The sequence below is a fragment of the Zingiber officinale genome, unplaced genomic scaffold (assembly GCF_018446385.1).
Source record: "Zingiber officinale cultivar Zhangliang unplaced genomic scaffold, Zo_v1.1 ctg112, whole genome shotgun sequence".
NCBI classification, from domain to species: Eukaryota; Viridiplantae; Streptophyta; class Magnoliopsida; order Zingiberales; family Zingiberaceae; genus Zingiber; species Zingiber officinale.
The window spans coordinates 43,496-65,041 of NW_024589814.1; the positions used below are offsets into that span (position 1 = coordinate 43,496).

At 40.6% G+C, this 21,546-nt stretch overlaps 2 protein-coding genes across 2 annotated transcripts; one reads left to right on the forward strand and one right to left on the reverse strand.

Annotated features, from left to right (window-relative positions):
- Positions 1-1,097: 1,097 nt before the first annotated feature.
- Positions 1,098-13,352, reverse strand: LOC122035806. The gene is made up of 13 exons (XM_042594919.1): positions 13,039-13,352; positions 11,871-11,968; positions 11,559-11,641; positions 11,303-11,429; positions 9,890-9,953; positions 8,666-8,763; positions 8,503-8,587; positions 4,874-4,997; positions 3,662-3,763; positions 3,513-3,577; positions 1,734-1,815; positions 1,515-1,594; positions 1,098-1,428 (listed from the first exon to the last, which is right to left on the reverse strand). The coding sequence occupies exons 1-13, from the start codon at positions 13,212-13,214 to the stop codon at positions 1,371-1,373; spliced, it is 1,242 nt and encodes a 413-aa protein (XP_042450853.1). The 5' UTR covers positions 13,215-13,352; the 3' UTR covers positions 1,098-1,370.
- A 3,322-nt stretch (positions 13,353-16,674) lies between these two features.
- Positions 16,675-19,740, forward strand: LOC122035807 (phosphatidylinositol 4-phosphate 5-kinase 6-like). Its single transcript, XM_042594921.1, has 9 exons — positions 16,675-17,861; positions 17,925-18,017; positions 18,114-18,281; positions 18,385-18,550; positions 18,641-18,757; positions 18,830-19,023; positions 19,110-19,216; positions 19,300-19,384; positions 19,452-19,740. Exons 1-9 carry the CDS (start codon positions 16,675-16,677, stop codon positions 19,738-19,740), a joined length of 2,406 nt encoding a protein of 801 aa, XP_042450855.1.
- Positions 19,741-21,546: the final 1,806 nt, after the last annotated feature.

Genomic DNA, 21,546 nt, shown 5'->3' on the forward strand with positions numbered 1-21,546 from the left:
GCAGCCTGGAGTAGCGCCAGGCCTACCCCGACTGGTCGGGTTTCCTCAGCTCAGGCCGCGTAGCAAGGCTTGGTACTTTCAGTAAGACAACTCTCCACCGGCCCCACAGCGATGAAGGCGCAATGGATGGATCTCCCGCAATTCTCAGATACAGATAACAGATAAAGCCCGGGCGAATCGCTATGGCTCAGTCTCCTTATCAAGACTCAAATAGGGTAGCACCTCTGAACGGGCATCCCGAGCTATCCGTAGCTAAACACGGGCGGGATAAAAAGCACTGGGCGATAACAATGTCAGGGAATCGTAACCGTCTGTCAAGGAATAATTGTCATATGTCAGGGAATATTCCAATAGTCTACTATCCTCTACGAACGGAACCTTCCTCCCACCAATGGGAAACCACTATACACCTTCTCTCACCTGACAGACCCTGACACCCAACATTATCTGACAACATACAAGCTCTGAAAGTGCGCAGCGTCATATAAAAAGGAAGGTTCTCTTCCTTAGCCAGGTACGCGCACATTCGCACTCATCTTCTACCGTTTTATTTTCCTTCGTACACTGTTCTTCTGGAGAAAAAAAGACCTAACTTAAGCGTCGGAAGACCTGCGCCAGGAACTTTTTCTCTAGTTTCTAGTCTCTAACGTTCCGTGTACTTATCTGAATGTGCACAGAACCTAAGTACCGCCGATCTTGTCACCACCTTCCTTGAGCTCCACGAGGGGGTTCGTCTTCCCGGTACACATACACTAAGTGTGTCCAAATCGTCTCTCCGTCAACACCGATGTCATCTCAACCGACCTTCATCTAACTCAAATTCCGGACAAAACAGTAAGATATTACCAAAGGACCAATATGTAGAATTTAGATATACGATTGCCCTATCAAAGTATGTAAGTCCATCTAGTTACATTTATACACAATAAAGTTTGTTTTCACATAAAAGAAATCAAACTTTTAGGCGTCCAAACTACAAGTTTTCTTATTTATTCAATGTCTTTTACTCCAACACTACAAATCAAATAAAAGTGTGTACAAGGATTCACTATATTAGTTATATATAAGCCTATATATGTTCATCAGAAACAAATATATTAAGAAAGTATCCTGGGATATATATTGAGTACGAAATGCCAATGTTGACGGATGAACGTAAGTTGATTGTCCACAAAGCACAAATAGATCGATTTAGTTATTAATCATGCTTTTAACAACATATAAATTAACTTTTGGCGCAAATCTCACAATTAAAATGATTCGAGAAAACCTGCACAAAGTTGCTGCAATTCTTTTGATCCATTCTTTGCTTCATGGAGAACTTAAAGAATCTATTTAGTTGATCTCATCCTCTTCTTGCCAACTCCTAGTCATACATATATACCTAGTCCAATCTCCTTCGGATCAGTCTCAATCATCCATGGAGCTCTGACAAAGATTCAAAATGAGGATATAACAAATCTGTATCATGCTAATATATTTGCCCCAAAAGTTAATTGTTCAGAAGACCTTACTTGTTCATCACAAAATTTAATGTTCCTTGGGATGCACGTTCAAGCAGCAATTTTCTTGCATCAATGGCTATCCCCTCAGGCTGTATTTCACAAATAGTAAGCCTTGAAAACCAGAATTTTTATTCGCATTTCAGCATTTAATGATAGTAGACTAGATTGTTTACAACGTAGAACTATTTACACGACATGACCCAATTATAGCATGTGCTTGTAAAATACCTCCTCTGGAAACCAGACGCCATTTTGTGTGCTCCCCTCTAGAATTGCGAGTGCAAAAGCAGCTATTGAATATCCCACCGATCTGGTAATATAACCTTTACAAAGTCAGCATAGAAGGAAGAAAGCAAGTATGAAAATAAAAGACCAATTGGTTGGACTAGCAAAAACATCTCCGGTAATTGGTAGATGAAAAACATGTCATAATAAGAGAATATTCTTCATTCTAATTCTCTGAAGAACAAAATAGCCAACAGATTATACTCGTCGGAAACATACAAGATGGGCTAGTTTGAGCTTGGTCCGGCAGACTGTGGCACGAACAACTCTCCCGGCATATTGGTCCTACCTAGTCCAGCATGAAGTCAGGTGGTGCCGAGCTAGGCCAACAGGTTAAACCCACAGGCCAAACACACTGCTATGAACAATAGAATTCTGTCCTGCTCAACCTAAGCACTGCCCATTTTCAAACCCACACGGTTTCAATTGACTCATTCACACCCAAGCACTGCTCACTGACACCTTTAGCAAGATAACTTTTACATAAGTTGCTCATTAATGACCACAATGAGTCGCGTGTACCAATATTTATTTAGTTCCACTTCTTCTATTTGAAGAAATGGTTTGAGATGTATCTACATGCGAAATGTTTACATTCAAACTGAAATAATCCCTTCTAGGTTCCATAGATCCAGAGCAAAATACTCGTGCAACAATCAAACCCTTCATGTATAAGCCACAAATATATAATACCACGAGAAAAGAACTGAAATTAGCACAACTATCAAGACTAGTAGTGACTGTAAAATATCTGTACTCTGTTCACTGGTAATTGATAGTGCAGTAAAGCTATACTATTTTACTGCACTACACTATCCTTTAGAACCAATCCATTGTAGTATTCCTCTCTACACACAGATCTTGTCACACTACTACTAGATAGCTCACCTTGGACAGTGATTACTAACTTGCCCTAGCAAGTACTTCATTTTCAGAGTGTAGAAACATTTTTCAAGTTTGATGATGAAAAGGCAAAACATGAGACAAGATTTAAAATTTCAATATTGGAACTCCGGCAAGTTTACTTATTACAGGGAACTCAATTGGTGGGGGAACAGGAGATTGAAGAGCAGTACTTGCATGAGCCCGTGACATTTGTATCCTTCATAACGCATGCATTTTATTTTATACAACTATGGAAAATGAAAATAAAAATGCAAGATGTAGAATTTCCTTCTACTTTGGATGGCACAAGGCAAAACTTACTGTTCAATCCATGGATCAAACTATAACTAGACTGGAACAGAGGTGAATAATAATGACGTCCTGTTTACCTTCTCCTTTTCTTCTATTTATATATCTTTATGGTTTAAGTTAATCAAGTGTAGACTACAGGTCATATTTGAGTCTGGTTAAAGGGAGGATTCAATTTGTTTTGATTGATGAGGATGTGTATCCTGCTGACCAACGAGTGGTACAAGCCAGGGATCACCTGTGCCACATACATCTCTCATCTTCTCTCTTTCCTCTTCCTTCCCCTACATCAATACAGCATGCCAGCACAATTAATTTATGCCGACTTGCACCTTGTGTAGACACAAGTGGCATTGGTATCAAACTATACCAGTTGGGAACGAAACTAATATCTTAAACCTTGAAGAATATGCCATACTGTAAATAGAAAAGCTACTATTACATCTCCAAGTAAGTAGATTTTTTTCCCATAAAAAAATGCATAAAAATGTAGATGCGAAACATCTACATGCAGAAACATGTACTCACACTGAAAGTTTTTTGTGAGAGAACAAAGCAATTCTGCTCCTTCCATCCGGTAGTTCTAAGTCAACCTGTAGATTAAATAAAAGTTTGATAGAAAAAAATGTTACCAATTAACATGAAACTCATGTGTTGTTATATCATTAAATGCTAACCCTCATTGATACTCGCTCTCCTGCAATGCCATCAATAGCTCGCACCAAAGGATCAAATATCTGAACTAGCTGTTGGACTTTACTTCTATCTCTTAGTGTTTCCTGCAGATGTAGTAAGTTAAATGAATAGGGCACCTTTGTTTGCTATCGTATGGCTTTGAGCTACTGCTACAGTAAAAAATTTAGTACCATCTATTAACAATCAATTGATTTTTGCAACGTTCCATTTCAATGGTCATGCATATTGGTGAATACCAAAAAGAACCAATGCCGCAAGGATTATCGACAAAATGAAAGACAAGGAGCAACCCTGTTCATGCATACATCTTGACTTCTCATTGGAGTTGGTCATAATAAGGTATAAAAGTTCCTAGCCTCTATATTTTTTCCAAACATTTGTTTTTTTTTGGATTTATATTCTTGATGGAAATTTTATGGACTAACTTTGAGGCTCTTGATTGTTGCAAGTTGCAACCTCATAGTGGTTAGCAACCAGCTTTTCCTTGTTCTTTTCCTCTGCACTTCTCAGTGCTCACTGCTATCCTTTTTTTTTAAACAACAAATACCTACACATTTAGGCATATGCATATCATGAATATTATTTGCAAATATTATACTTTTATGTCAGTTAACTGTGAATATGCCAAGGTCATAGTCAAATGGCTATCATGGATATTATTTGTAAATTCCTAAATGAGAGAATTGACCAATTAATTTATTAAGCAAACCAGTGGCTCAAAATTCTGAAAATCAAGGGAGTTCAGCAATCCGACAGCCCACAACTCTTCATGCCGACTAAACTAGGGTGCCATAATCTCCCCTACAGGTTTGACATCTCAAGGCCTAAAATGCAACTAACATCCAAGGATCATACCAAATTGGTGACATTTTTCAGCCAATTGATGACTTTGGCCATCACACAGATGATACATATTTCAAAACTCATCATGCTTACAATTATCTTTGCTCTATTACAAAAACACAATAATTTGTTAGGCCCAAATATTGACCCAAATTGCTTAAGCATCAACTAATAGTGATTCACCCATCTAATCCACAACTCTCCATGTGAGACTTCACTTAGGGTCCCACATGCAAAGTTGAAGAAATTACAAGGATACCATTGGTGGATAAGAAGGTTTAAAGTTGAACTTTAAAACAATGTCACAAGACAATGAAAGTCAAAGCATGTTCAAAGACTGAAGAACTTACAACAGGAACAAAGTTTACAATCGCTTGCATTCCCCAATTCCAGAAGAAGGGAGATGTACCGAATCGGGCACTTACAGTTGGCACACCCAAAATGTCATAAGCACTCCTAACCTCAGGCAAGTTCCTGAAAACATATTCCAGAATGATATGGTCACACATTTAATTGTTTTTGATCAATGCCCTATGCATGCAAATGTCAAATAAACACAGGAAACTGTTTTCCTATCTCTATCAGTAAATGACAATGATAATAAAATTCAACATACTGTTGAGTTAAACAAGTGAGAAATATGTGCTAATGATCTAATTAAATATGTTAAAGACCTATTTGTAAATACCACGTATTAGGTGTAAATTGTAAATGGACCATCTTGGCTAGGTCAAGTGCAAAGATGTAAGTATATGCCATGGACTATGGCCTTAAGCAACATGTGAAAGTATCTTGAACAAATAACTAGCGATTGAACCAAATTGGGGGCATGCTCTAATAGAGTTGATGAAGTTGTATTGTAACAATCAAATTGCAATGTACAAAGCTTCTATCTAGTATTTACTAGAGGATAGAATGTGATCCGGTGGTAAGGATCGGGGGCCCACATAGGAGGGGTCAACGACAACGGAGAGTCAAAGTTCCGGCTGAGTGGGGAGGAAGTCTCCTGGCTGACCGGCCTAAGTAGATCCCGGGCCGGCACGAAGACAGCTCGACCTAGGGTTGAGCTTCCGACGCTCACAAGCTCCCTTATAGAGGAACTGCTATGCCGAGTAGCTAAGCTGCTCAGACGAACTGCAGAACAACTAGCTGGTGCCCCATCCGAGTATGTGACCGAGCGGCCATCTCGCCCGGTCCGAGGTGCATGCATACCCGAGCGCCTTGGAGGCCGAGCGACCAGCCCGTCCGGCCCAGTTAAAGACAAGGGGCTTAGAAGAGGACAGAAGGGGCAGCTAGTGATATCATTCTCGATACACCTGCCACCGACAAACAGCATGGTCAGCGGCCAGGCCATACCAAAGATCGTACGGAGGAAGTTTCCACTGTCGTGGCAGAGATATGCTCGGGCAATTACAGTATGGCGTCAGGCATGATATAAAGACCCCCGGACTTCGACGGAGGTATGATTTTTTCTCCTCATCTACTGTAGCCACAATCTCTATTCTGCCTCTGTTTCTCCTCGCCATCGCCTGACTTGAGCGTCGGAGGGTCATCGCCGGGAACCCCTTCCCGGCCCGGCTTTGTTGCAGGTTCATCGGAGGCTTACGTCGCTGCGGAGATCACCCGGGAACAGCAAAGAGCGACATGTCCCCAGTTTCCATCGACTCAACAGGATCAGAATGCATAAATTGATTGTCACTTCATCAAAAAAAGAAAGAAGCTACAATTCAATGATATTACCGGCTCGAATGATCAATTAACAAACTTGCTCACTGAATCCTTAATCTAAGTGATCTTAAATTTGAATACATCCATAAGAACTAGATTTTTTACAATCTTGAGAGAGTGTGTAAGATCTATGTTGGTTGCTACTCGGAAAACCTAGAGGTTCCACTGTACAAAAATTTTGTACAAAGGTCTGAACCTTTTCCTAGCTACCATGTGTTCTTTTAAATTAAATTTTAGATCGCCTGCGGAACTTAACACGTTTGATCCAAAACTTAATCTATTCGTTCTTTTAGGTTTTGACTTGGGTCTCCTGCAGAACTTAACACGTTCGACCCAAATCACCTTAAGTTATTAATTCCATTAAATATTAATTTTCATAATTGGATCCCAGTACTGACGTGGCGAGGCACACGGCCTTCTTGGATATGGGAGCAACCACCACCGACTAGACAAAACCTTTTATGGAAAGCTAATATTTAATTTCCTAAAATAACTTTAGGTTAACCAAAAAGAACAATCAAATCACAAGGAAAAATAAAACAAAAGAACACAACATAGAAAAACATATTCGAAATACGAGAATCGTAAGCCTCTTGTATTTGGTATTATTTCCATAAATAACTAGTATGATGCGGAAAGGAAAAATTACTAGTTATACCTTCTAGAAAGACCTCTTGATCTTCTACCGTATTCCTCTTCTAACCTCGGACGTTGTGTGGGCAACGATCTTCCGAGATGAGAAACCACCAACCACCTTCTTCTCCTCCTAGCTACGTTCGGCCACAACAAGGAAGCTTTACCAAGGATGAAGAACAAATCACCAACCAAGCTCCAAGGGATGCAAGCTTTCTCTCCTTCTTCTTCTTCTTCTCCAAGTAGTATCCGGCCTCCACAAGATCTCCAAGCAATAGGGATAATTCGGCCACCACAAAAAAGAAGAGAAGAAAAAAAGGTTGGCCGGCCACAACACCTATAGGATGGGTAAGAAGGTGGGTATAGGTGGGTATAGTACTCTATAATTAAGAGGCTACGATAGGGACCGAGAGGAGGAATTGGTTTTGGTCTCCCGATAAAATTAAGCATCCCGTGTTCGCCCCGAACACACAACTTAATTTTATCAATAATAATTCATTCCACTAGAGAACTATTATTGAACTACCGCACCAATCCCAAATTACATTTTTGGGCTCCTTCTTATTATGAGTGTATTAGTCTCCCTGTGTTTAAGATATCGAATGTCCACTAATTAAGTGAGTTACTGACAACTCATTTAATTAATGTCTTAATCCAAGAGTAGTACCACTCAACCTTATCATCATGTCGGACTAAGTCCACCTGCAGGGTTTCTCTTGGGGACATTATCAACCTAGTATCTCTAGGACACAGCTTCCTTCTATAATCAACAACACACACTATAAGTGATATCATTTCCCAACTTATCGGGCTTATTGATTCATCGAACTAAATCTCACCCTTTGATAAATTAAAGAAATAAATATCAAATATAAGAGCACACACTTCCATAATAACTGAGGTCTTTGTTTCTTTATAAAGTCAGTATAAAAGAAACTACCTCTAATGGTCCTACTCAATACACTCTAAGTGTACTAGCGTAATTATATAGTTAAGATAAACTAATTCCTAATTACACTACGACCTTCCAATGGTTTGTTCCTTTCCATTTTGGTCGTGAGCTACTGTTTATAATTTATAAGGTACTGATAACATGATCTTCTGTGTGTGACACCACACACCATGTTATCTACAATATAAATTAATTGAACAACTACATTTATCATAATGTAGACATTTGACCAATGTGATTCTTATTTCTAGATAAATGTTTATACCAAAAGCTAGGCTTTTAGTATACATTCTAACAATCTAGATGTATATTCAGGACTTAATTGTAAATACCACATATTAGGAGAGAAATTGCAGAGTTACAATAATGAATACAAATAAATGTACAAGGGGCTACCTAGGGTATCAAAGCCTAATAATTCCCTCATTAATTTCTTCAATATAATGTAAATACAATATAAACCCATAAAAAAGTAAATTTTTAGGAACATGCCATTTCAAAGCTCTGGGATAAGATTATATATACTGTCCAACATTAATAATGTTCAACCAGATATGTTACATAGCAGAATAAGTAGCATAATCTGTGCCATCAACTAAATCTATTTAAAGCAAGTAAACATCAGAATTATTAATATAACATGGGCCAACAACTAAATGAACTTACAGTAAGTAGACATCCCTTTTTCCTATCCCTTTCCCAAAGTCAATGTTGAGAGCTCCACTATATGGTTTCATCTTAATCATCTCACCTTATTTCAATAGTCATCCATCTCAGTTATTGATCTTTTCATAATCCGAAAATAGTATATGAGCGTTAGTATACCAACCTTTGTTATAAGCAATAACATTTTCTCCGAGTAGCAAAAAGCTTGTTGCCAATATTGTTGGGCCTGCACCTCCTGAACCTGCAGTGTAGTAAAAAAATCTAAAGGCATAGATTAGTTGTGCTGATTCTAAACCAATTCAATTGAAGAAGTTAGATTCTAGCATGTATGCAGAAGACCATGAGTGCAAAGGGATAGTGCGAAATACCATAATGATATAACAAATAAGGGAATGTTAATCAATATTTTTCCATCTTTATTTATGTTTTTCCCTTGATGGAGCAAAACTCAATTTAGCTGGGGATCACGTTTCTTATACTATTAAGAAGCTAGGGCACACTAATCAATGTGGTAGTACTGGTAAATGGATAGCTATGGAAAGTACAAAAAATTCCAAAAATTTTTGTGGATGAGTGAAAGGAAGATAACATCTTGAAAATGTCGATCATTTGGGGATCAATTCATCAAATAAATTTTGGAATTTGGTTTATTTTAAATAAAGTCCTAATAATATAATCACAACACAAATAAGAGAATGACCACCTATTTGGGCAAGATCAGTGGCCCACGACACTTCTCTGACTGAAAGGGGAAAGCAGAAGTATCACCATTATACATTGGCCAAAAGTAACTTGTATGTTCACTAGGAAAAGAAGCAGAGCACAGAAGAATAAACAGAAAATAAAATATGGAGAAAAAAGAAAGTCCTCCAGCGCAGATGCTCCATGAGCAGAACTGCAAAGGGGAAGTACCCATTAATATGTGGCAATTTGGTTCTCACCAAATCTAGTTCATCAATGCTATATAGGATCAAGATTACAATTTGCCAGGGCAGAGAATTGGAATTGGGATTGTGCAAGTAAATCAATTATGAAACATGAAGTGGTTACCCGGGATAATAGGAGAACTTGAAATTGTCACAATATGCTCTCTCTCTTGCTACTTCTTTTGAAACAAATAAAAATCACTGCAAGTCTTGAAGCTATAAGTTTATGATATAACATATAGTTCCTCATTTCCTTTGTTTTTGTAATTTAGAACTTGGGCCTTGGAATAGTGGGAAATTTTATATGAGAAAGGACAATTTACCAAAACTTACTAGAGAAATACCATACGGAGAGTAGTTATTCTTCATAGGAAGATTGCCTAGAAATCCAACTAGTATTTCCCATGATAAGCAGATAGACTCCAAACTATCACTTATAAGGAGGTGACAGGAATACTAACCTCAGCCTCTCTGGTTCACCAGCATCTTCAGATTTGACAGAGCGCACTAACTCAGCAGCCATAACTGTTAGCCCAACATTGAACATCAGTATAACTACATTAGTATAGTATCATGAATCATAAGTCAATCGCTAGAATTCAATTAGTGAGAAACTGGACAATATTATCATTATCAAGTTGATCAAGTATACTTCTCAAAACTATGAGGGTCAATACACAACACCTTAGCAGTCCTACTAAGTTGGCATTATTGTCGATGTGCATGAACTTGATAACTAGGACTAATTTCTTAAATTACGCTATTGGTAGGCAATGCGTGGTTGGCATCATGATGTTGCATAGATGAATAAAAAAATTATGAAACATCAGAATAATTTATTAGAGTATACTATCTTCAGGGAACATATCCACTTAGCATATTACAATATACCATAGATACTCAAATAGTTTATCAAACATCCCTATTCGATTGCAGCAAATGGGAAATTGGTGATGTTTATCAGTGTCTTATTCAGTTAACTCACATCATTGTAGGAGATAGAGCTCAATGGCATAAAAGGATCAATATAGACCCCACCTAGTGGGATAAGGCATAGTTGTTGTTGTTATAGTAGTATCCAGTTAACTCACATCATCGTCATGCCATACTGCTCATTGAACACTAGGACCCAAGCCTTCATCTCCACCACCTCCTAATTGAGGTTCTAGATGTCCTCAAATTGAGGTGTGAACTGCCATGATTGTGGAGTTTTGTAGATATACTCCAATAATTGATGCCTTTGGGTGTGTATGCAAGGTTGAGTGGAAGTGATACCACAAAGAGATGGGCTTATCAATTTAAATCTTCTTTGTTGTGTGACACCACCAATCCTCGTCTACTTACTGGCTATCAGATAGGTAGGTCATAAAGGTTCACTACATGTACATGCCTCGTTCCAATTGAAAGGAAGAATCTACAAAAACAACAAACTGGGATAAAGAATGATATTCAATTTATGAAGGTTGATGTCAATTCGAACACCAGGGACTTCTTGTTAGGCATTTATATAGTAAATGCAGTGTCTCCATCAACGTTGGTGATTATTCATGCAAACCACTAAGCAAGATTACCAGCCAGTTGCATGTCTCATTTGTCTGTTTGGATATAGTTATATAGTTTTTAAACTAGTCAAGCTTAATTATCACATATTGAAACATAATCAACATAAAAAAAAACAATGAATAGTGTAATTCCTAATTATAGGAATTTCTCCAAAAGAGAACTTAATTATGAGAAGCCCTATAAATCAAGCCTCCACTAAGCATGAGCAGGGCAATATAGCTTTTTTACCTAAACTGATATGTGCACTATATTTGAAATGAATGAACTTCAAAGTTCAAAGATCAGAAAAATTCTGGAATATAAAGTAAGACCATTGCTCACTCCTGGGTAAATTCCACCAGTTGTAACAGCTGGAATGCCAGCAGCTAATGCTTTTGAATGGAAAGATTTTGTTCTCTGGGCATAGTTTGTATCATCACATACATCAAGGTATGCTGTCTGTAAAGGAGAATGAATTTCAAGATTAGTCTGGACCAACTTGGTTTCTAAAATAGAATAACATTTAACAAAAAGAAGAAATACAATTAACACAGCACATCCAAGAAAGAGATATACAAACAGAATCACCTTTGTAGATATTGCAACTTCTAAGACTGTGCACTTCTCTGCTTGTTGAAAGGGCCCAGCTGCATGGACCACCAGTTCGGCTTCTGCATGCAACACCAGACACTTACATTTCAATATTTGAATGACGCTAAAATTACAATTAATGAATATAAAGCTTAACACCAGACAACTCAGTTTTATAATTTGTGGAGCTGAACATATCATAAAACTATGAAGCTACTATTTTTGAGAAATAGAACAATTAATGGATATTAAAAAAAATAAGGAACATAATTTCTGAGAGGAAAAAAGTGAGCAAGCCAGATTACAAACCTTCTAATGTTGTCTCCAACATACTTGTGTTCTCTATGTCAATTTCAACAAACCTTGCATTCTTGCCAAGTTTAGATACTACTGCAGCACCTTTCTCCCTTGAAAACATGAAAACCCTTGGCATAAAACCCAACACATACACTTGAAAAAAGTATAAAATTCCAAATGCATTCAGTTCATGCACTGGTTTATTTACTCCAGAGAAGATCTTAACTTGATGCATATATGTTGTCAAACTGAACACATATGGGAACATTGTGCATCTGAAGACTTAACAGCAGCATTCTTTACAAAATCCACATGATCAACACCGTAAACACACAATAGATAACTAAATTATGAATTCTATGCTGGGGGGTGGTGTGACAAACTAAAGCTTGTTTCAGATAACTGAGCTTAAGCAACTCCCTTTAATCGATCAGTGATACCATGGTAAGATTAATCAATTAGCAACTAGTTAAAGGGAAAAGCTAATAGTTGCCCACATGGGTGGCGTGACAAACCACCCAAATTAGAACACAAGCTCGTAACTTGTTAACCTAACCACTGGTTCAAAGATTAAGCCCAAATTAATGATATTTCACTCATAAGGCACTATACAACACCTAATCCCATACAAAGCTTTGACATGGTCATTAAATCCAAAGTCCAAGTCCAACTAATAGCTCAAAAGCATCCCTGATTGACAATATATGTAGTCCAATGGTGGCTCTTCCATCACACAAACAATCATTTCTAAACCCTATTAGCTAGTTAGGTACAGTTGGTAAAGCAGAATTTTTCTACTCCTTATGGATGTGGTGATAATTAATGAAATTGTATTGCAAATGCATATATGAGGGATAATGATAGGAATGTGGAGAAGGCAGAGCAATTGTAAGAAAAAAAAGTTGGTTCATCTGTTCCACCGCTCTTCTCCATCACCCGGATAATTTTTTATGATAGAAATTAGCAGCGGAGGAATGATTTTTTTTCTTTTATAGCTTGATTGATAAAGAACAGGAGAAGACATACATGAAAAATGTATCTTACAATGAGAATCACATTGGATAATAGTTCAACTAAATATAACAAATTTCTACCAAAACTAGGTTAAAGACGAACAAGGAATGGCAAAGAACAAAGCAAGCACATTAAGTTGAAACAAAAGAAAGACGCAATGACAGACCTGTTCCTTCCAGCTATAATCAGTTGGAGAGAGGGGCAGAGCTTAGATAGGGCAACGGCGGTGGAACCACCAACCCTCCCGGTTCCGCCCAATATAACTACGCGGGAACTCTCACCCTTCCCGCCGTATTTCGGGGGAGCGGTAGACATGGACCACGCGAGGGCAGCTCGCGCCATGGCTAGGTTTTTGCCCCAAGCAGCATCACCGATAGCGGCGGCTAAATCTTCGGTAGCCGGCTAAACTACCGCAACGTGGCAGCTCTGTTGCCTCTTCGGAGTACGGCCGTTATCCACAGCCGTAAGAGCAAAAGTCTCTAGGTCTTTATTTTTTCAAAAACTCATACCAAGATTTTTAGATTTCTATATAAAAAAATGTTTTCTAAAAAAAATAAATGAATATATCATTGATTATATTTTTGACATTTTATGCTTAAAAAATATTAATTAACTTTCATGTAGGAATTCCAAAATTACGATTTATCACTAAAACAAATAGCATTAATATTAATCTAATCCGAAAGTTGAAAAAATGGTTAGCTGAGAATGTGATTTTACGGTTAACTAAAAGAAGATTCTGTGTTGTCTTATAAAATTAAGAGCGATAGTGTCGAGTTAGGAAAGAAATTTATGATATTAGTCTTTCGACACTCAAGTCAGTCTTTGGTTTAGTAGAATAGTAGAAATAAACAATAGCGGAGAACGTGTGTGATTCGGTGGTAAGGACGGGGAACCCTCGTTGGCGGGAAGTCAACGACACGTGGATGTTAATGGTCAAGAGGATCAACCCCAAGGTCGTGCCGGGCGGACAGAAGTCACGCCGAGCGAACTGGCGGGCCAATCGAGCATTCGGTCGACCGAACATCCGGCCAGGGGGCTCCCAGGCCGGACGAAAGACAACCCGACCAAGGGTCGGGTTTCCGATGCTCAAGGTAAAAGAGTCTCTGGGCCGAGCGGCCTGCCAATGCTCAAGGTAAAAGAGTCTCTGGGTCGAGCGGACAGGCCGCTCGGCCGAGCCACAGGACAATAAGACGCAATCTCATCCGAGCACATGAGCAGAGCTTCCCCGCCCGGTCCGAGATATGCGCATTCCTGGAGGCCATGAGCGCTGAGCGACCGGTCCGCTCGGACTGGGACCAGGCAAGAGGCGCAAAGGGACAGCTAGTAACATCATCCTCGAGACACCTGCCGCCGACAAACAGCATGGTCGGCGACCGGAGAGGATAAATTATCGTACGGCGGAAGTTTCCACCGTCACGTCAGGGATATGCTCGGACGATTGCGGAATGACGTCAGACATGCTTTTTTGACACAACCCTACTGAGGTATGTTTGGGGAAGCGTGCACACATCGAGAAGTGTACTCGCGCCTCCTCGGGGGTCCTATATAAGGACCCCCCAGACTTCGACAGAGGTATGCGATTCCCATCACTGTAGCCACAGTAGCTTTACTTTGCTCCTCTTCTTCTTCACTACCTGACTTGAGCGTCGGAGGGTCGTCGCCGGGAACCCCCCCCCCCCCCCGGCTCGGCTTCTTTGCAGGTTCGCCGGAGATCCACATCACCAGTCGAAGACAGTGGAGAGCGCCACGTCCTCAGTGTTCATCAACTCAGCGCTCGGACAGGATCAATGTGGAATAATGAAACATCACATATCTTTACCTGTGGATGAAAATTCTCTTTTATAGTGTTACTATAGCATCTATGCACACATCCAAATCATATGCACGTTTTTCAAAATGTCATAAGAAAAGACAAGTCAAAAAGTGTCTTTGACATTTTTTACTTAAGTGAACACGTAAATTTATATGATGTGACAGACTATAAACTTCTAAAATACTATAAACTTGCTGAATATTCTTTGTCTTGATCCTGTCCGAGAGTCGAGGTAATGGACGCTGGAGATGTGGTGCTCCTGTTGACTGTGCGTTGACCTCCGGCGAGACTAGCCTGCAAGCACAAAGTGTCAGTGTCGAGCCAGGGAGTGGTTCCTCGGCGATGATCCTCTGACGCTCAAGTCAGATCTCCGGCGAAAGCAACAAGCAAGCAAAGAAATGAAAGTGACAGCGTAACTATAGCTACAGTAGAATGCGCATACCTTCATCGAAACTTGGGGTCTTATATATAAAGCTCTCGGGGTGTGTGTGCATGCTCCTCGAGACATGCACGCATCTCAAAGCTCTCCCTTATTGGACGTGTCAGAAAAATGTAACTGACACCCTACCTCAACAACCCGAGCATATCCTAACAAGATAGTGGAAGTTTCCGTCGTACGATTCTCTGTCTGATCATATCGCCGACCATGTTGTCTGTTTGCGACACGGGTCTCGAGGAGGATACCAGTTGATCCTGCCTCTGTCTACTAGTGGGTCGAGCGAGTGGGTCGCTCGGCCAACTTTTGTATGCTAGTGGGCCGAGCAGGGGGAGGCCACTTGGCTAATTCTGCTGTCTAGGCCGAGCGGGGTGACCGTTTGGCTACTTCCATTATCCAGGTTTGCTGGGTCGGGGTTGCGCTTTGATGGTTGTGATATAATCTGTGGGCGATCCGGATGTCCACCCGGCACATGCCCAGCTACTCGACAAATGACTTGTCGGTCGGTGCATGCTTTGGTGATAGTTTTGAGCATCGGAAGCTCAAGCTGTAATAACGTCGGACCGACCATTCCCTAGCCTGATCGGCAGCTGGGGTTGATCGATCGGACGCTAGCCCGGGGCGTTGACCGCCTTGACTTTGACCTTCCACGTGGCGTTGACCTCTCTGTGGGGCGGGGCCCGACCTTGTCATCGGATCACTTCTAAAAGAGTACAGTAAAATATGTATGTGTGTCCTATTGCGAGCTGACTGGAGGCCACTCAACCGAGATGTCACTAGCTCGGCTGTACTAAATGGGGCTATAGAGCCTATAGTCCTTTTCTTCACTTGACCTTACTATTGTCGGAGAAACGTATTATGTCCAATCAGACATAAGGTCCGATCAACCAGGGTAGTGGATCGGATAACTTAATGTTTAGCTTTTAACCTCAGCTGCAAGTGTAGAGGACACCCGCTCGGACGGTCTGGTCGACCTTACACGTCCGACCACCTCTAGAGGCCTGCTCGACCATCCATCCATAATTTCATCGTCCATCCGACCTTACCATTTTGACCATTTATCAATAGATCTTTACTTCTTTGATCCACTTTTGGGGGGGCATATTTATCACTGTATCAAATATAATCAATGATATGTTTTATTTTATTAATTATATGTATCTTATACTAAAAATAGAAATACTTGAATAACAAAGTCAACGTAATTGACATTTCTAATGCCATAAGAACATTGACCCTGCAAAATCTAGAAGTCAAGATGGATGAGCCGTACGCATTCTTCTTCAATTCCCTCGTCCCACATGTTTGGTTTCGAGCTCATACCGGAGTTCCTAATCCGCATGCAACGCGACCTCGTCTATGATCTATCCTTTGCACACCACCATGCATGGCACGGGATCCCCTTCATTCCCGCTTCTCTTAGATTTGCCATCGTTAATTAGTTTACAAGCAGCACGATCGATTGAAAAGAAAAGAAAAGAAAAAAAAGCTAGTTGTTGGCCCTTTGATTCCATGGCGAAGGAGGAGAGAGTGAGATGAACAACTAGAGAATGTTCAGGGACAACCAGCTCGTCAAGGCTTGGGAGTCCATCCGCAAGACTAATACTGCTCAGCAGGATCAGAAGCAACAACAACAACCGCACCACACTCGTCGCCGCAGCGTCGACGCCGGCGGGTCCATGTCGGTTCTCCCAAACGACGACCAGCTCGACGTGTCGTCCAGTGACACCGCCGCCCCGAGTAGTCCCGTGAATAACGACGGAACGACTGCTGTCTACCACGCCGAGCGTCTTCTCTCCACCGGCGATTTCTACACCGGCCAGTGGTGCGGCGGCGTGCCCCACGGCCAGGGCAAGTACCTCTGGACCGACGGGTGCATGTACGAAGGCGAGTGGCAGCACGGCAAGACGATGGGAAAGGGCAAGTTCTCGTGGCCCTCCGGCGCCACCTACGAAGGCGAGTTCAAGGGCGGGTTCATGGACGGCTACGGCACCTACATCGGCGCGCTCGGCGACACCTACCGCGGCACTTGGTCCATGAACCTCAAGCACGGCCACGGCGTGAAGTCCTACGCCAGCGGCGACTACTACGACGGCGAGTGGCGATGCGGCGTGCAAGATGGACACGGGCGGTACGTGTGGAAGAACGGGAACGAGTACGTGGGGCGGTGGCGCGCCGGCATCGTCGACGGCCGCGGCACGCTCGTGTGGGCCAATGGGAATCGGTACGACGGCGGATGGGAAGACGGCGTTCCCAAAGGGAACGGCAACTTCAGGTGGGCCGACGGAGGACTTTACATCGGGTACTGGAGCAAGGAGAACGGCAACCTCCAGCAGAAAGGTGTCTACCATCCATCTCCGACGGCTTCCTCTCCGACGGCCCGAGATCCCTTTACCATCTTCACGGCCGACTTCGGAGATTGCAAGGTGTCCAACATCGAGGACGTGTCTATTCTGCCATCCCAAAAGAGGCCGAATTGGGCGGGCATGGAAGCTGATAATTTGGAGCAAAAGAAAGCGGCCTGGCGTTCCTCTAAGGCAGAGGATCTCCAGGCGAGGCGGCGGCGAGCGTCCTCCGAGACAGAGGCGTCCGCCGGGGTGACGCCGCGAGGTCACACCGGCCACCATGCTAGCACCATTAGTGAGATTGGAAGAACGAGTGGATTTTGGTCCGTGGATGATCTTGTTAACGGTTGTGACGGGGAGAATAAAGAAGGATCGACAAATTCAGTTGATGAGTCTGTTGGTGAGACGGAGGATCAAGTGGAGTTGAGGAGCACCGGGAGGATCCCTCCGACGAGGTTTCAGGCTAAGCAGGCCAAGAAGCAAGGTGAGACAATATCCAAAGGGCATAAGAACTACGAACTGATGCTCAATCTCCAGCTCGGAATCAGGTACGTAGACTGTCAGCTAGCTCTGTTCTTCCTTACTCCATTTTTTATGATGTATTTTGTGTTGATTTCTGAAATGTTTACAATTATTTGGTGTAGGCATGCAGTAGGAAAGCTTCCTGAACCCAAGTCACTCGACCTCAAGGCCTCTTCGTTTGACCCTAAAGAAAAGATATGGACGAGGTTTCCACCAGAAGGAACCAAACACACACCTCCACACCCCTGTAGTGACTTCAGGTGGAAAGACTACTGCCCTCTAGTTTTCAGGTGCATTCCCTCAAACTATGTTTTTTTCCCTCTTTCTCACAGTGTTACTCGTTCACTAATTTTCATGAGTTGGTTCAAATTAGAAGGTTAATGAACATTTCAGGACACTTCGTAAGCTGTTCCAGGTTGATCCAGCTGATTATATGCTATCAATATGTGGAAATGATGCTCTGCGAGAACTTTCATCTCCTGGGAAAAGTGGAAGCTTTTTTTACCTGACAAATGATGATAAATATATGATCAAAACAATGAAGAAATCAGAAGGAAAAGTAAGCTCAAACCTTCATAAGGAATATGTACTTATTTAAGTTCATGTTAAACTAGTGCTGTGTTCTCATCTACATATGGATTTGTTGCAGGTGCTTCTAAGGATGCTTCCGGCATACTACAATCATGTTCGATCTTTCGAAAACACTCTGGTGACCAAGTTCTTCGGATTGCATTGTGTCAAGCTGACCGGAGCTACTCAAAGAAAGGTTAGTCACTTCCAATAGCATGGAGCATCCTTGCTTCAGCACTATTTGCTAATCAAACTATTTAGTTCTCAGGTTCGATTCGTCATAATGGGGAACCTCTTCCGCTCTCATTACTCAATCCATAGACGCTTCGACCTCAAGGGATCATCTCATGGTCGCACAACAGACAAGCCTGAATCAGAGATCGATGAGAACACTACTCTCAAAGACCTTGATCTGAATTTTATATTTCGTCTACAAAAGTCTTGGTTCCAGGAATTTCACAAGTATCAATTCTATCAATTTTCCACTTGTTTCCTTCCACTCTTCATCCTGTTTGAAGAATCATTATGTATGGTATTGTTTTTTGTAGGCAAGTCGATCGAGACTGTGAGCTTTTAGAGCAAGAGAGAATTATGGATTACAGTCTCTTGGTGGGAGTTCATTTTAGAGAGGCATCAGCCTCCCAAGAAACTGAGGGTTGCTAATTTCCAACACAAATTACCTATAACATCGATATGATGAATTTATATATTTTTTTTAATTTTTGTTTTAAAATACAGTTTCTGATGAGGTATCTAACACCGGTAATGAAGCTACTCGTCTTTCTAGAGCTGATATGGATCAACTTCTCTGTGACCCAACAAGGTATATCTTGATAGATAAATATAATTTGTATATTAAAAGTGAGAGTGATTTTTATATGACAATGCAGGTGGGCATCGATAAAATTAGGCTCGAATATGCCGGCTAGAGTTGAATCGATAGTGAGAAAAAATGATCCGGAATGTTTTGCGAATTTGGAACCAACAGGAGAGTTTCAAGATGTGATTTTGTATTTTGGCATTATAGATATTCTCCAAGACTACGACATCAGCAAAAAGCTTGAACATGCTTACAAATCCTTTCAGTATGATCCAACCTCTATATCAGCTGTTGATCCTAGACAATACTCGAAGCGATTTCGCGACTTCATTTATAAAGTGTTCACAGAAGAAGCCTAACTACATCTACTTAGGAGCCATTGTTTTGGACTTGTTCGTCATCAATAGGGCGATTTGTTTAGGAAAACTTAGCTACATTTTTTTGTTTATGATTATATTAATGGCTATGAAAGCTATACTGCTCGAGTTGTGTATGTTTGCTTCAATGTTTAGATACTATCAAATTTTGATTGTAAGTTAGATATAAATGCAAAGGTGCGGTGTCGTCCAAAAGGATATTCATATATTTCTACATGATATTATTCACTTTGAGTCTAAGTCCTCGTGATTTTATTTTTAAGCTTTACTCGAAAAATCTCATGCCAATAGCGATATTTTATATTCTTTTAAACTCATGATCTTTTCCACATCTTTCCAATGTGAGACTTTGATTCCATATCTTCCAACGAGCATCCGACCACCGTGACCTGCTTCGAGCCTTCCCGCAAGCATCCGATTATCTTGACCTGCTTCGGGCTTTCCTCACAAGCATCCGGTCACCTTGACTTAATCAAGATTTTCCCGTGAGCATGCTCATCTGGTCACCCTGACTTGCTCCGGAGCTTTCCCACAAGCATCCAATCATCCTGACATGTTCCATGCCTTTCCCACGAGTATCCGATCATCCTGACCTACTCGATACTCACTTGCAAGCATTTTGTCACCTTGATCTACTCCAAGTCTCCCCGAGAGCATTCGGCCACCATGACCTATTTCAGGTCTCTCCGCTAGCATTCGGTCACTCTGACATGCTGCGGATTTCCTGTAACTTCGTTCAAAGTCACTCCACATAACATCTGGTATGGACTATGAATCTAATACCATTTATTGTGTCCAAAAAAGATATTCACATATCTCCACAATGACATCATATTGTCCACTTTGGACCTAAGCCCTCATGACTTTATTTTTGGACTATACCTAAAACATCTTATACCAATGGAGATATCTTATTTTTATTTAAATCCTAATCTTTTTCATATCTTTTTAATATTAGATTTTGATTGTATATCCCAATAAAATGATCAAATTGTACAATATTGAGAGTGATTTAATTTAATAGCCCATGACTTGTATAATAATTAACAAATCTCTATTGTCTAAGATTATTATTGGTATTGGATTGTTATCCCTTAACCATCCACAAGCAGAGAAATCTGATTCAGGTGCAAGTAGCACTCGTCTTTGTATTTTGATACAGAGCCCCCACTTTAAACAACTATTTTTTTCACAAGGATTTTGACAATTTTAATTATTGTGGTGTGTTTTGGAAGTCATAAGAATCATGAAAAAAAAATCTCTTATAATGCAAATAAGACTCTGATACTAAATTTTCTTTTTTTATGTACTAGGTCTATGAGTTGTTGCTTCCTTACTTCTTTCTAATATCTTCTAGTGAGTCTCACCTGTAAAAGATCTACAAAAAGATTAATGCCCAGGCTATGTAGGAATATGACTATTTCGTTGCTGTCCTTTCTAAGCCAGTACAAGTCTTACCTTAGCTTACTTATCTTTTGCAATTACCGTTCACCTCCATGTTACTTGGAAAAGGACTGAAGAAGACCTTAGAGGTAAGTAAGAAAATGGGCTAATAATTGGACAGACACATCTTAAGAAGTAGTACATACTTGTATATAGATTGGTAATCTTACATAGACAGAACTAGTGTAGGATAATTTACACAGAAATCTTACAGACTAATTTTACATAGAACTAGTGGTAGAGAGATAAAATGTAGGATAATTTTATAGATAGAATAATTTACAGAAATCTTATACACTGTTCTTACATAGATACTAAAAACTTATAGAACTATCATTGAAAGAA